Raw genomic sequence first — 17,115 nt, forward strand, 5'->3', positions numbered from 1 at the left:
GTTTACCAGACCCAGACATTCCGGCGCACGAACTGCTGGTCATTGTTTCGTTTCTGCTGGTCGTTACTTCACCGATTTCGTTCGTCAAAATGGCAAGGCCAAGCTAGCCACAAAGCCAGGCAATGCTCAGGTAATGGTGTTGATGAATGTATGAACCAACGCTAAACATCAGAACGCCACGGTCTCCTAAGCCAGCTGAAACGAGGTCTTCCATCGCATTGTGAAGAACTGGTTGTATGTGTTCCCAGCCCGACAGGCGCTATTCGATTACGTCTCGATGCTTTCTAAGCGGCGATGACACAATTATCCTGCAGCCTGGCACCAACTCACTCATTGCACGTCCAAAAAGGCCTCTTTCCCACTGCTCCAACAAGAGTTTACAACAGACGTCGAAAAACAGTTAAAACGTCCCGTGAGTGGGCCATCACGTGAGCCGGACAGACCACACGCCTCACGCGCCCAAGAGTAGGACCAGTTCCTGTCCGTTTCCTATTGGCACATGGTCTCCTTGCAATAGTCCAGCTGGCATAGGGGATGGTACAGCCTTCTACAATCGACGTCGTTCCAATTACTCAGCATATGTGCTACACAATGCTCCACACCCCAAAAGTTGTCAGGAAAGGTGAACCCCCACCAGGGGACCGTGCCGCAGCCGTCAACGCCCCAAAACACGTCCTCCGAGCCCAGGTCGGTCACCCCCAGCCACACCAGCCTCCTCGAGGCGACCTCGATGACACACTGGTTCTCGGCCTCGGTACGCGGGACGGCCAGGTGGGCGCCGCGCTGCTGGCAGCGGCTCTGCGCCTCCGTGTTGGTGAGTGCAGCGTCCAGTCGGACCAGGCAGCGGCCGGCGCACCGCGTGAACCCGGCCGGGCAGCTGCACCGGTCGGAGGAGGAGCCTGGAACGGCACAGGATCTGATGTGCCAGTGGTACTGGTTCCAGCGGGCTGGCTGGCAGGCGACTGCACGTGAGTGCATCCGAGGTCAGGCTTGAGCCAGCGACCTCCCACCCGTGAGTGTGGATTGGGATGTTCGCGACCTAATAAGGAATGAGATGAGCTGGGACGCTCTTTAGTGTGTGCGTACTTTGTATCATTCGGTGGTTTGGTTATTGCACTAGTTAGGCGATATGCGCACCGAAGAAAATTCAGAAATGAGCAGCTTGATCGTACAGCTCTGTTATACTCCCTGGAACGCATTAAAAGTTTATACATGCAACGGGATGAGTGTGATAAGGATAAGCGCACACGGGGTATTAGCGTGTTGCTTTGCTGTGACCTGTAACGATGAACCAGGGACAAAGAGCCCTTTGTTTTTGTGTGAAAGTGACGATGATGCTACGCTGTCATTGGATGCGATATCCAGAGATTCATGCAATGATATACGCAACGTGCCCTCAGGCAAATGAATCTCGCGAGTGGAATGAGAGAGATCAAGATCCTGAGATAGCTGGGTGATCCCGAAAGAGACCGACACATACCGAGAGAGGAGAGAGACAATTTCTGTAGAAAAAATGTGTAAAATAAAATAACCCTCACCGGCCTGGTGTGGCAAAACGCCCGGCGCCAAAATGTTCTTTGAACTAAACTAGTGCTGCTTTGGTGGTAGTTTTAGAACCCCTAAATAAGGTACGTTTAGTGTGTACTCTGGCCTGAATGTTCCATGCAAATCACTTGAAAGACATTTTAAACGTAAGAGCGCTCCCTTTGGAATCCATTAAAAGACGTGATAAGGCGTTAGTGAATGAAAATGACATAATTCAAGAAAATATTGCTGCTCTCTATCTCACAGCACTGTGAGTACGAAAGTTGCTTAAGAAATGGTTTTGTGTTTGTTCAAACGCATCGGCGAGATCAAACAGATGGTGTTATTGTGGTGGTGCCATGCCCAATTCCTTACCTTGCTTTATGATTACTTCCTGTCTACGTCAACCAGTGCGCCAAAGAATTCCGAAAATAAGTCGGTATTGTAGTTACTCAAACATACGGTAGGACTTAACAGCCCCTGTTAATCTGGTGACATCGCGCCTAACCAACTTGCCTGATCTATTTTAAACGGCAGAGTCCGAGCCTGGCGACTTACCAGACAGTTTTAACGACTTGTCCGCCGCTCATGACTGCTTAACCATGACACGCGATCTGACCTGGCACGAACCGCCGACGGCAAACTCGCTCGCTGTCCGTCTGTTCTCTGTGATTTACAGACTTTTTGGACTGAACAGCATCTCCGACCATCGTGTCAGCCGGTGCACACCACTTCCATCGTTCAATTTTAGTTCACAAACTTATTCCTAATGCTACCTGGCGCTTCTAATCTAGGTGCGATGTGCTCAGATCGATCCTGGCAACGTTGACTGGTGATGACGTGGGGAGTTCTGATGGGTTAGACAGCACGAACATGACAACGGGGACCGGCGGTAACGTGGGGAGTTCTGATGTGTTACACAGCATGAGCATGACAACGGTGACTGGTGGTAACGTGTTGAGTTCTGACTGATTACACAGCATCAGCATTGCAACGGTGACCGGTGGTAACGTGGGGAGTTCTGACGGATTACACAACATCAGCATGGCAACGGTGACCGATGGTCAAGTGGGGAGTTGTGACGGATTACACAGTATCAGCATGGCAGCGGTGACCGATGGTAACGTGGGGAGTTCTGACGGATTACGCAGCATCAGCAAGGCAACGGTGACAGGTGGTGACGTTCGGAGTTCTGACGGACTACACAGCATCAGCATGGCAAAGGTGACAGGTCGTAACGTTGGGAGTTTTGACGGACTACACAGCATGAGCATTTTGCGTGGTTTAAACATTACGCATGCCATATGCATGGTGCTACAGGAAACAAAGGCTAAAGAAAATCTCAAATCTGTTAAATCTTTCTTTAAATCCGCTCCTCGCATTTAAAATCAGTTGAGTTTGCATTGAGCCAGTCAATAACTCTATGTTTTGATGTCTGATGTCCTTCATTTCGACGTGTTTCAACTCCTTCCCTAGCAATCCAAGGTTGTTCGGCTCAGTAGGGCACTAGGACAATATATCAATCATATGCAGCTGTAGCTCAGTTGAAACTCTCATTGTTTACTCCTGTGACACGAAAACCTTAGAGTACTTAATTTTTTCGTTATATATATATATATATATATATATATATATTTGCATGTGCATATATATGCATCTGTGCACACAAACATGCATACATGTGTATGTGTGGGTGTTGGCCTGGGCTTGGCTGTGTGCGCGGTTAACCTAATTAACTGCACGAGCCAAGCCTTTTAGAATGTCTTCGGTCCATGAATGTAGCGTTCATACATCCTGCTTTTGAATCAGTCAAATTCAAGCCTTCCTGCCAGTTGTGTAACCACCCGTACACTAACTTATGTTATGGAGGAGCGCATACTGAATGAATAAATAAATCATCACCACTCCTCACATTTTTCACTTTTTCATTTTTCACTTTGTGGCACGGCATGGCCTTTTCAGAATTTGTGAACGCGACATGATGCGAGAGAACGAACGTTATTTTGAAACCAGCAACAGGCACGGGCGAATTTTGACTAGCGCTATGCATTATTTGTCACGATATGTATCCTATTTTAGGTTGCATAGAAAGGGTCCCAAATCCATTTTGTTGTGACTAAACTCACATAGATAAGACGGTGGTATTAGCCTTATTGCCGAAATATTAACTCAACTATATCTTCATTCCCCTGTTTTTTTCTCCAAGGAATAAGGCTTACACTAATGTCTTAAGTATGTGAATAATGTTTCTTGCTAATGCACTGAGCAACTTACATTATTTCGAATAAATTCATATTGAAAACCATGGACAGCGGCCAATGAAAGCTGCCTAAGGTTGAAGCAGTTCAGACAGGGTCTTCTGACGGAAGAAAGTGGCATAGCTAGTCCACGAATTGCCGCACAATATGAGAGACGCAGCTGTTTATTGGCTGGTCCGTCGGCAGAGATACAGCGCACGTCGCCGGCGTGAGGGTCCTTCGTGTACTCACATTATTGTTACTATTACTATCATTATTATTATTATTATTATCATTTTATATCTATTGCTTTATCATCATTATTACGGCACTCACATTAAATTCACTCACATCACAGAGCCAGCAAGCATAGAATGGCTTACCGGGGCATGAAGACAGGACCCAGCTGTTTCCGGGCTCTTCAAGGTTGACTCGCTGCAGTGGTCGGCTCTTGCAGTACATATGATCACGGAACAGCTGACACGTGCCGTTGTCGTGATACCTGATTCCAGCACAGAGAGCCGAACCCGTTCTCTCACAAATGAGCGAACAGAGGACCATAGAGGCAACCTCGATGGTCGCAAGCGGCTCGTCGATGAACGTGCCGTTGATCCAGCTGAACAAAGCTGCGTTCGCGCTGGGCGCGATTGAAATCCCGAATATCAGCAAAAACACATCTATCAGACGCTGGGTCCTCATAATTGATCGGTCTGCAACGATAGTGCCCGCTCCGGTTCTGGACGCGAAGTGCAAAGCTGCTCAGCAGGCTGCTGCCGCCTTACAGCACACCGTTTGCATCCGTTGTCATGATGATGGTGCCCATGGTGTGTCGCACCAAATCGTGCAAGGCACACAGTGTAGTTGCACAGAACTTCCGCGATGCCAAATAGCAAAGATGGGTTTGAGTCTGGCCGGACCCGAACTCGGATTCTGACTTTATAGGACTCAGCTTAAAGGAATGTTCCACATCTGAAGATATTCAGGCAAGCATCATGTGTGACGAAGTCAGCTCACTTGTAATTATTCGTGTGTTTTGGAGCTCAAAATACTGCTCTAGAACACAAGTTTTCACTATTCAGTACACACGCTCCTCGAAACGTCATTATTTGATTGCGTCATGAAACATTCGAATGACGTCAGAGTAACTTGTGTACCTTTTTGTTTTTTTCAACCGGTTCGTTTTTATCTATCGATAAAACGTCGTGGCAAAATAACACAACTTGCTGCAGTCTGTAGGCCTTGAATTATCGCGCTGAATAATGCCAAAATACCGTATCAGCAGCACAAATTTGACCAGCGTCAACGCGACCTATTAATTGTGTAATAAAATGCATGCAGAGCGCAGGAAAACCAAAATCCTTAAGTAAACACGACACGAATGCGGTACGTTAAAATGAGAGAAGCTCAGTCATCTGCGCTGAATAGAACATAGCCTCGCAGGTCTTTTATTCTTTGATCACTTTTGCTATGAAACGATGAGCAGAAATCTTCCTTAAAAGTGATATTATTTTGACCTCCCATTTGTAATATCCTTCTTGTATTTTGGCTCCAAAAGGTTGATGGGCAAACTGACAGTTGGGGGAGAGCAAATTGGACATTGTTAGGCGGGGGCAGGGGGCGACAGTGGCCCACTCAGAACAGTATAAATCGTCATCCGTGGGAGGAGACACGTGCCCATATGTCCCGCTTCCCTCCATGCGCCCCTCATTCCCAGTTGCGTGGGGTTTTGTTTCTGAAAATAAATTACCATTCACTGAAGTTGTGACATTTGCCATCTCTTTCAGCGAATTCTTGTTCATAGCTGTGCTGTGTCTCATCTCACGACCCTAAACGACGCACGAAGAATGTGTGCGATCCATCTTATTACGTCATCATCACGTCTCATTACAAAATATTTCACTTTCGAAACTTGGTTGAGGCGGTGCCCAGACGACATGTTGAGCCTATGCTACCCCCAAAATCTGAAAACTCCCCGGAATTAGACCACACGAAAAGTGTCGTTCTCAATGTTGGAATTAAAAAACTTCTTAGATATATCGTTGATTCAAAAATTATTTTCCTGCGAAATGACTTCTCACTTCAAGCTCATGTGACGTGCGGTCTTTTGAAAACTTAGAAATGGTTGTAATTCACAGCAAAACAAAAAATCTTAGTTAATCTTAGTAAACGATCACTGATGTCTACCGCTGTCGCTGTCTACCAAAGCCACGATTTTGCAGCAAATACACTCGCGATTGCTGGGGAAAACATGCGTTAACTTTTATCTGGGTCACCCTATGCTTTAAAAAGCTGTCGCATGTTGCAGCCAATTGTTCTTTATCTAATCCAGGCGTTATAATTGTGTTTACTTGTCGCTTGTCAAACATTTGTAGGCGGCGTCACATAAGAAGCATTCAGCATGATAAAAACATGTGCCTACAATATATTATTTGGTCCAAAATTGGCATGATACTGATACTGATATAAGTAGGTACCTATCACCTAAGACACCAACAGGTAAGCTGATTGTTTTAATTTATTTGACCCAGCATTCCCCCTTTGCTCATGTGTATTGAGGGCGCTTAAAGAAGCATGGGAGGGACTCAAGTCAGCATTCGAGGGGGAGGGGGCTCAGGCTACCCCGAAAGTATATAAAGTGACGGCTCTGCTCATAAGTTCATTTTCACTCGCCATCCGAAAGTCGCAACCAGTCCGCAACGACACTGAAAACTGTTTTTGGGATCTTACACCGTAAGTCCTGCTGGAAGTATGCTGCACGGTCTGCACGATGAGACCTCTCGCTACATGGTCTCAACTGAGACCGGTTTGTCATTTCGGCAAACCATGTGGACTTTCCGCTAATTTCACAAACTTCTCGGCGTGCCGCAGTGAATACTTTCGACACTATTCAGGATTTACACGAATTTCTCAGCGTACCGCTGCCAGCGACATCAACACAAAAATATAAACAGCTAACGACATGTTTGTGATTGAAAGGTGATACCGTAATCGAGTCGCAGTGAGTTTATTTCGCCTAAACATGAGCTAAATCACATGCAGTTCTCAGTTTAGTCTTGTTGAAGTTCATGTGACGTTTTGGGAGTTTTAGGAAAAGTAGTTTTCCACATGAAGCTATTATTGCGGCGTTTTTACTAAGCAGTGCCAAGCGTTACACGGTGCTCCTGAATTAGACTACAACATCAATGTGTTTCTGTTGATAAACTGATGATAAGAGCAGTACTGTATTCATGCACTTTGCAGTTATCACACAACAACGTATTAAAGTCGAGTACTACACGTTGAAGCAGTTTTGTTCCAGAAAAGCAGCGTGAATTGAGCTTTGTTAATTAGGTTTCTTATCGCGCTTGAACATTCTCGAACACCCCGCATTTCCGTCACCATGTAACATTTGCTGCCGCTAGCTTCGGTAGGTGGAGGTGCAGGAGACACTTAATGGTAAGTCAACATTTCCCGTGCTTAAGGTATGCTGTGCACTTTTACTTAAGTTTTGCGAATGTGACGCACTGTACTGGTTGGCTGATGGCCGGGGCGTCGCTCAAAAATCGGATGGAGGGCAGCTGATATGATTGACCCAGTTTGCAAGAATTGCCAAACCGGACAAGGGGACGCCCGGAGATGCGCTGATTGTGACCCAATTGAGGAAGGCATCCCTTTTGCGCGGGGCATGGGTGGATCTGGGGGTGGTGGGTCGGTCTCCTCAATTTAACAGGTGAACCAAGTTACACTCAGTCACCTATATTGCTATGCTTGAGAGCAAATTCGCCGCCTTGACTTTGTCAGGAGCCCAGGGATCAATGAGTACGTATCCCGCCGATTTTTTTTTCACTTTTTTCGGGAACTTTCTGTCATTTGAAGTAGAAATTGAAAAATCTGGGCCTGAGACAGAGGCCCGGCCCCCCTGGCCGTGTCTCTGTTTGGGAAGAACCTGGAGTATATCAAACTTATGACATGGCTCATGTTTTGTATTTCGTGTACATTTTTCAGCATAAACTTACAATAATTAACATTACATCAAACAGGTTCAGGCCAAGCATGAATAGCAGTCATTTACATAAGGCTGCGAGCTAAGAGTTTTGTGCTTTGCCAACACGCTGTCTTACAGGCGGGCTGTGAAATCCTGTGTTCGATCTTACTGTGTCCGAAAACTCCTGCGATTCCTGTTGGAACTAGCTTCTTGACTATGGTTTTGCAATCTTACTCTTTTCATTGCGAGCTCAATATTTCTGCAGGGTTTACGGCTCGAAGGTCAGCGACAGCGGACACGGAGCAGCGCTGGGGCTCTCGCCAAAACTAGAGGAGTACTACGACGGGGACCAACAGCTGGGCGGTGAATATTTTTTTGTTTTCTCGGTCAGTTCAATTTTGTTACCTCCCCGTATTAATGTTTATATTGCATCATTAAATACCTTACACAAAGACGGTGATATAGTTATCTGCATGACAGGGGGCATGGGGCATGCCTTGCCCCATCAAAGCCCAACGAGGTCTTGCTGCCTTGAGGTGGAGGAGTTTTAACACTAAGATCACAGGTTGACCAGGCACAAAACCTTCATTTCGGGGCACTGTCGCATTTTTTCGAGTGTACTCCCTTCCAGATGACACCACCAAGGTCCCAAACTTTTATTATCAAGAGGCACCAGATTTCAGTGGCGCAATAATGTTCCGCTTCCCAGCGAGACGAATTCCCGCATCGGCTACTTGGAAAATCGGCACCGAAGCTTTCTACCTTTTGATTTCTGAATTAAATACTTCTGGGTACCACAACGTTTACTTTATGGGGCACCAAATTAAAGAGAACCATTTGAGAAGCACAAAGTCCTCATTTTTAAGAAGACAGAAATCCAGGGGCACCGTAATTGCTCTACCGTTCAGCCTGACAAAATGCTGATTTGTCCTGTTGTTGGAGGGACCCTAAATCCTCCGTTTCGGGGCATCCTCAGTTGTTTTTTATCCACGGTTGCCTTATTCCAGGCAGCACCAAAACGCACGTCAAGGACTTCATTTTCAAGACGCAACAAATTCCCAGAGACACCATTATGTCCGTGTCTTTCCATTGACTAAATCTTCGGACGTCCATTCGGCGAAAAAGCACCAAAACATTGAATTCAAGGTACTATAATATTTGTTCTCTAAAGGCATCAAATTGAAGCGGGGCATTCAAAGGGCCGCGGAGGCTTGATTCCAGGTGGCACCAAATATAGAGGCAACACAATTTTTAGCTCCCTCGGTGCAGGGCACCAAAAGCTTTCCTTTTGGGGTATGGTGATCTTGAGTTTCAAGAGGCACCCGATTCCAGAGGGTACCTTAAAGGGCAGCAAAACTCTATTTTTCAAGCGACGACAAATTCCAGAGCAAAGTTGGCTCCTAAACATCACCGAAGTTAGGCACTACAACACGACTAAAATGACGAGCCATCGTTAACTTACGTACGACAAAACCGGAGGAAAATTGTATTGTGTAGGTCGTTGAGTTTACAATGAGTGGTCTAAAACCTCGAAAGCAGAAGCGTGCGCATGATTTCAAAAGCGTATTGACTCAAACGAGATCGCGTGAAGCGAATGTTGACATGTTTTTGGTTGTAGTAAAAAGCCGTGAGGCCAATAAAATGTGTGGAACTTTGGCACGGTATGCTTCCTGATAGTAAAACATATGTTCAGCTCCCTAGAATGCATGGAGTGTTTTGAGTCGTTATAGCAAATATGCCGCCGTTTTGTACCTTCTACTCATCGTCAGATTAAACGCGTCCGATTTGATTGGTGATGGAAAGCTTCTCGAAATCCTTCTGAATAGCTCAGAATATTGATTAGACGTAACCGTTCCGGCGGGAGAAATATAACTGATCTCCCTGCTCATCGCTTTGACAGTAGCACATACTTTTCATTTCCTTTGTTCTTTCCAATTCATGTTATTTCTAATACACTTATTCGTCAATAGGCTTGCGCAATAACTGCCACCGAAGCTTCGAACACTTTGTGCAGGGAAAAATATACAGCTTTAAACATGAGCTAGTTATCACGTGAATTCATCGCATAGGCTCTTTTTGAGGCGCTTGTCGGCTTTGGAAAGCAGACGCATCACATCGGCTACAGTGACGCACGCAACACATCGCCCAATCTTCGACCAAATCGGTTCTGGATAAATGGCCTTCGGTGTCCACTGTGCCACTCGCAAACGTTCATTTCTACTGATGTCATTCATACCAGTACAGGTGCCACTTTTAAGCTCGCAGGCACGCAATGTGCGCATTAAAACGGTTCAAATCTGGCACCTCTAGTCCTTAACTGCTGACGACAGCCCCCAGCAGATTCTACCAGGGTGTAGTTTCCTATTTATTTGGGAGCCCCCTCCCCCAACTTGGGCTCCTAACCACTCCTGACTTTGAAAAAAAAAATGGGCGAAATCCGGGCAGTAGTCCATTTGTTGCCGTATTTTGGGAGCAGGCTGTGCTATTTATTGCTGCTTTTACTTTTTAGCCCCTACCAACTCATTTTGAGAAACTATGATCCTGGATTCTGCCGTCGTCAGTTGTCGTAGACTAGGGTTACGCGCTGGAGCTTCAAAGGAAGACATAAATGGAATGTTAGGTATGAACCACTGCTGGGAGGAACCGTTCACAGCGTAATTTGAACCTAAAATATTTCAAATTTATCTCATCATATCTTGATGATACCACAGTGACAATTCCCAGTGCTACTAAGTGATCCTAGCAGTGCTGACTAGGTAGCCCTGAGGTTTCATCTAGTTATGTTTCTGAAATTACCCTAAAGGTGGAGCACTCAATTTAACAAGAAAATAAGCAAATGTGGTGATGCATGCTTTAAGCATCATGATACAGTAAGAGCAATGGTAAAATTTGAATTGAAGAATGTGTCCCAGAGTTCAGTGATGCATGTGAAATACGGGCTCCACACATCCAGCAGCCCCGCGATATTGGATATAGGGGAGAGTGGGGAGACTTACATCAGTGTTTAATCTGAGCTCCCTCCTTCTGGAACTACTGAGGATAGGGCTTCGATTCGTATATCTGCAGACAGCTGCAAGCTCCAGATTCACATACAACGGTAAAGTTTTGAGAGCACGTTTGCATCTTTGGCAAATGACTTCTCAATGAACCTCTTTCCAATGGGGCAACCTACCCCACCCCGGGGAAAATTATATCACATAGCGTGAAAGTTGTGCTTACGTGTTTTTTTCATAAAATAAACTGCATCTCAAGCAGGCTGAATTCCATGCAATATGTAGCCCAAATGCGCTCGTCAATGCTAATTTGTAATTCACCGTGATTGGTACATGACAAATGTTTGCGCTTTTAACAGTCAGTTTTTGTTTTACGACTATTGCCACCTCGATTTCGGCTGCTCGGGTGAACATCATGGATTTGCATAGGTATTTTTAATGTAGACTTGTTATCTAGATTGCGAATGGCATGCTGTCGGTTCATTGTATTACTAATACAACATGCCCTATGCACAGGTGACATAGCATGTACCGCCAGACATCTTGGAGGCATGTTTGTACCACCCCGAAATCCTTAGCGAACAGATGCCAAATGTTTTGCGGCACGCACGTGCTGTACGTCCCCACCATTCGGCAGACCATTCGATTCGTGCAGCCATCCCGTGACCCTATGAACTATCACTCACACCGATCGCTATAGTCTCCAATGCCGTGCCAAAATACAGATTTTTTGCGCTCACCCTAACATGCGTACACTATGAGCCCAGAAGTACACTGAAAGGCAGAGCTCTGCCTTCCGTCAGATGAGTGACTTGAGACTACCAACCGTCGCATAGAGTTGGGATAAATCGCCTTGATACTACTTGGACATGATGCTACTCACTCTACTGTCTTCCCCCTCCCCCTCTCCCCCTACTGTGCCGGCTGCACGTGAGGTTATCCTGTATTGCAACGTCAAGATTCATCAGAACACGAGGTCGCTTTTATTAACGGCAAAACCACGTAAGAAAAATCACCATCTCGTGTAACACAAACTTTTGCATCCGTATTTAGTTGTTCGCGCCAGTACCCAACCAAGCATAGCAGTGGGCACGCGCAGTTGGCACGCGCAGTTTCGTATTGGCGAAGACGCATGCTTAGTGTTACTGTCCTCAAGGATATTTATCATGCACAATGTTCTGCACATCTCAAAAAGGTGACTTAAGTGACCTCCACCAATAAGATGTATACATGGGCTGCTTATTTAGAGTTCCATCCGTTGACCACTGAAGTGTAAAACATAATTATCGGTTCGATTAACAACTTTTCTCGTGATGCCAAAGCGGAACAACTTTTTGCACATCGCGTTTTTGCACGTTCATATTCAGCTGCATACGTGCATATCAGCGTCGAATTTGCTTGCTTCACACTACAACTCCATTTTTTTCGTCCGTAATGGTACCATTACGGACATATTCAGTTATCTTTGTTGCCTTGCACGCTGGAATGAAATATGCTATGGCCTAAACCATAGTATCTTAATCATGCAAACTGCTTCGTCACTCAATCCAATTTATTTCCACAACATTCATGCATCGTATTTCAATCACTCAACATCCTCATCACAATCGCCTAAAACGTGCACCATTCAGCTGCGCCGATTTCGTACATGGCCGCTGAGCAGAATGCCCCTGGGATGCGCAAAGACTGCCTGGCTGGTGTGCAGCTTGGAGACATTTTCACCAGATTGTCTGACATTGTTTACCAGACCCAGACATTCCGGCGCACGAACTGCTGGTCATTGTTTCGTTTCTGCTGGTCGTTACTTCATCGATTTCGTCCGTCAAAATGGCAAGGCCAAGCTAGCCACAAAGCCAGGTAATGCTCAGGTAATGGTGTTGATGAATGTATGAACCAACGCTAAACATCAGAACGCCACGGTCTACTAAGCCAGCTGAAAGGAGGTCTTCCGTGGCATTGTGAAGAACTGGTTGTATGTGTTCCCAGCCCGACAGGCGCTATTCGCTTACGTCTCGATGCTTTCTACGCGGCGATGACACAACTATCCTGCAGCCTGGCACCAACTCACTCATTGCACGTCTAGAAAGGCCTCTTACCCACTGCTCCAACAAGAGTTTACAATAGACGTCGAAAAACAGCTGAAACGTCCCGTGAGTGGGCCATCACGTGAGCCGGGCAGACCACACGCCTTACGCGCCCAAGAGTAGGACCAGTTCCTGTCCGTTTCCTGTTGGCACATGGTCTCCTTGCAATAGTCCAGCTGGCATAGGGGATGGTACAGCCTTCTACAATCGACGTCGTTCCAATTACTCAGCATATGTGCTACACAATGCTCCACACCCCAAAAGTTGTCAGGAAAGCTGGACCCCCACCAGGGGACCGTGCCGCAGCCATCAACGCCCCAAAACACGCCCTCCGAGCCCAGGTCGGTCACCCCCAGCCACACCAGCCTCCTCGAGGCGACCTCGATGACACACTGGTTCTCGGCCTCGGTGCGCGGGACGGCCAGGTGGGCGCCGCGCTGCTGGCAGCGGCTCTGCGCCTCCGTGTTGGTGAGTGCAGCGTCCAGTCGGATGAGGCAGCGGCCGGCGCACCGCGTGAACCCGGCCGGGCAGCTGCACCGGTCGGAGGAGGAGCCTGGAACGGCACAGGATCTGGTGCGTCGGCGGTACTGGATCCAGCGGGCTGGCTGGCAGGCGACTGCACGTGAGTGCATCCGAGGTCAGGCTTGAGCCAGCGACCTCCCACCCGTGAGTGTGGATTGGAATGTTCGCGGCCTAATAAGGAGTGAGATGAGCTGGGACGCTCTTTAGTGTGTGCGTACTTTGTATCATTCGGTGGTTTGGTTATTGCACTAGTTAGGCGATATGCGCACCGAAGAAAATTCAGAAATGAGCAGCTTCATCGTACAGCTCTGTTATGCTCCCTGGAACGCATTAAAAGTTTATACATGCAACGGGATGAGTGTGATAAGGATTAGCGCACACGGGGTATTAGCTTGTTGCTTTGCTGTGACCTGTAACGATGAACCAGGGACAAAGAGCCCTTTGTTTTTGTGTGAAAGTGACGATGATGCTACGCTGTCATTGGATGCGATATCCAGAGATTCATGCAATGATATACGCAACGTGCCCTCAGGCAAATGAATCTCGCGAGTGGAATGAGAGAGATCAAGATCCTGAGATAGCTGGGTGATCCCGAAAGAGACCGACACATACCGAGAGAGGAGAGAGACAATTTCTGTAGAAAAAATGTGTAAAATAAAATAACCCTCACCGGCCTGGTGTGGCAAAACGCCCGGCGCCAAAATGTTCTTTGAACTAAACTAGTGCTGCTTTGGTGGTAGTTTTAGAACCCCTAAATAAGGTACGTTTAGTGTGTACTCTGGCCTGAATGTTCCATGCAAATCACTTGAAAGACATTTTAAACGTAAGAGCGCTCCCTTTGGAATCCATTAAAAGACGTGATAAGGCGTTAGTGAATGAAAATGACATAATTCAAGAAAATATTGCTGCTCTCTATCTCACAGCACTGTGAGTACGAAAGTTGCTTAAGAAATGGTTTTGTGTTTGTTCAAACGCATCGGCGAGATCAAACAGATGGTGTTATTGTGGTGGTGCCATGCCCAATTCCTTACCTTGCTTTATGATTACTTCCTGTCTACGTCAACCAGTACGTCAAAGAATTCCGAAAATAAGTCGGTATTGTAGTTACTCAAACGTACGGTAGGACTTAACAGCCCCAGTTAATCTGGTGACATCGCGCCTAACCAACTTGCCTGATCTATTTTAAACGGCAGAGTCCGAGCCTGGCGACTTACCAGACAGTTTTAACGACTTGTCCGCCGCTCATGACTGCTTAACCATGACACGCGATCTGACCTGGCACGAACCGCCGACGGCAAACTCGCTCGCTGTCCGTCTGTTCTCTGTGATTTACAAGCTTTTTGGACTGAACAGCATCTCCGACCATCGTGTCAGCCGGTGCACACCACTTCCATCGTTCAATTTTAGTTCACAAACTTATTCCTAATGCTACCTGGCGCTTCTAATCTAGGTGCGATGCGCTCAGATCGATCCTGGCAACGTTGACTGGTGATGACGTGGGGAGTTCTGATGGGTTAGACAGCACGAACATGACAACGGGGACCGGTGGTAACGTGGGGAGTTCTGATGTGTTACACAGCATGAGCATGACAACGGTGACTGGTGGTAACGTGTTGAGTTCTGACTGATTACACAGCATCAGCATGGCAACGGTGACCGGTGGTAACGTGGGGAGTTCTGACGGATTACACAGCATCAGCATGGCAACGGTGACCGATGGTCAAGTGGGGAGTTCTGACGGATTACACAGTATCAGCATGGCAGCGGTGACCGATGGTAACGTGGGGAGTTCTGACGGATTACGCAGCATCAGCAAGGCAACGGTGACAGGTGGTGACGTTCGGAGTTCTGACGGACTACACAGCATCAGCATGGCAAAGGTGACAGGTAGTAACGTTGGGAGTTTTGACGGACTACACAGCATGAGCATTTTGCGTGGTTTAAACATTACGCATGCCATATGCATGGTGCTACAGGAAACAAAGGCTAAAGAAAATCTCAAATCTGTTAAATCTTTCTTTAAATCCGCTCCTCGCATTTAAAATCAGTTGAGTTTGCATTGAGCCAGTAAATAACTCTATGATTTGATGTCTGATGTCCTTCATTTCGACGTGTTTCAACTCCTTCCCTAGCAATCCAAGGTTGTTCGGCTCAGTAGGGCACTAGGACAATATATCAATCATATGCAACTGTAGCTCAGTTGAAACTCTCATTGTTTACTCCTGTGACACGAAAACCTCAGAGTACTTAATTTTTTCGTTATATATATATATATATATATATATATATATATTTGCATGTGCATATATGCATCTGTGCACACAAACATGCACACATGTGTATGTGTGGGTGTTGGCCTGGGCTTGGCTGTGTGCGCGGTTAACCTAATTAACTGCACGAGCCAAACCTTTTAGAATGTCTTCGGTCCATGAATGTAGCGTTCATACATCCTGCTTTTGAATCAGTCAAATTCAAGCCTTCCTGCCAGTTGTGTAACCACCCGTACACTAACTTATGTTATGGAGGAGCGCATACTGAATGAATAAATAAATCATCACCACTCCTCACATTTTTAACTTTTTCATTTTTCACTTTGTGGCACGGCATGGCCTTTTCAGAATTTGTGAACGCGACATGATGCGAGAGAACGAACGTTATTTTGAAACCAGCAACAGGCACGGGCGAATTTTGACTAGCGCTATGCATTATTTGTCACGATATGTATCCTATTTTAGGTTGCATAGAAAGGGTCCCAAATCCATTTTGTTGTGACTAAACTCACATAGATAAGACGGTGGTATTAGCCTTATTGCCGAAATGTTAACTCAACTATATCTTCATTCCCCTGTTTTTTTCTCCAAGGAATAAGGCTTACACTAATGTCTTAAGTATGTGAATAATGTTTCTTGTTAATGCACTGAGCAACTTACATTATTTCGAATAAATTCATATTGAAAACCATGGACAGCGGCTAATCAAAGCTGCCTAAGGTTGAAGCAGTTCAGACAGGGTCTTCTGACGGAAGAAAGTGGCATAGCTAGTCCACGAATTGCCGCACAATATGAGAGACGCAGCTGTTTATTGGCTGGTCCGTCGGCAGAGATACAGCGCACGTCGCCGGCGTGAGGGTCCTTCGTGTACTCACATTATTGTTACTATTACTATCATTATTATTATTATTATTATCATTTTATATCTATTGCTTTATTATCATTATTATGGCACTCACATTAAATTCACTCACATCACAGAGCCAGCAAGCATAGAATGGCTTACCGGGGCATGAAGACAGGACCCAGCTGTTTCCGGGCTCTTCAAGGTTGACTCGCTGCAGTGGTCGGCTCTTGCAGTACATATGATCACGGAACAGCTGACACGTGCCGTTGTCGTGGTACCTGATTCCAGCACAGAGAGCCGAACCCGTTCTCTCACAAATGAGCGAACAGAGGACCATAGAGGCAACCTCGATGGTCGCAAGCGGCTCGTCGATGAACGTGCCGTTGATCCAGCTGAACAAAGCTGTGTTCGCGCTGGGCGCGATTGAAATCCCGAATATCAGCAAAAACACATCTATCAGACGCTGGGTCCTCATAATTGATCGGTCTGCAACGATAGTGCCCGCTCCGGTTCTGGACGCGAAGTGCAAAGCTGCTCAGCAGGCTGCTGCCGCCTTACAGCACACCGTTTGCATCCGTTGTCATGATGATGGTGCCCATGGTGTGTCGCACCAAATCGTGCAAGGCACACAGTGTAGTTGCACAGAACTTCCGCGATGCCAAATAGCAAAGATG

At 46.5% G+C, this 17,115-nt stretch overlaps 1 protein-coding gene across 1 annotated transcript; it reads right to left on the bottom strand.

The window, feature by feature from the left end:
* Positions 1-489: 489 nt before the first annotated feature.
* LOC119099904 (perlucin-like) lies at positions 490-17,040 on the bottom strand. Its single transcript, XM_037223002.1, has 3 exons — positions 17,007-17,040; positions 13,131-13,355; positions 490-899 (listed from the first exon to the last, which is right to left on the bottom strand). Exons 1-3 carry the CDS (start codon positions 17,038-17,040, stop codon positions 490-492), a joined length of 669 nt encoding a protein of 222 aa, XP_037078897.1.
* Positions 17,041-17,115: the final 75 nt, after the last annotated feature.

This window comes from Pollicipes pollicipes, unplaced genomic scaffold (genome assembly GCF_011947565.3).
Source record: "Pollicipes pollicipes isolate AB1234 unplaced genomic scaffold, Ppol_2.1 Scaffold_2555;HRSCAF=2994_pilon_pilon_pilon, whole genome shotgun sequence".
In the NCBI taxonomy this organism is placed as follows: Eukaryota; Metazoa; Arthropoda; class Thecostraca; order Pollicipedomorpha; family Pollicipedidae; genus Pollicipes; species Pollicipes pollicipes.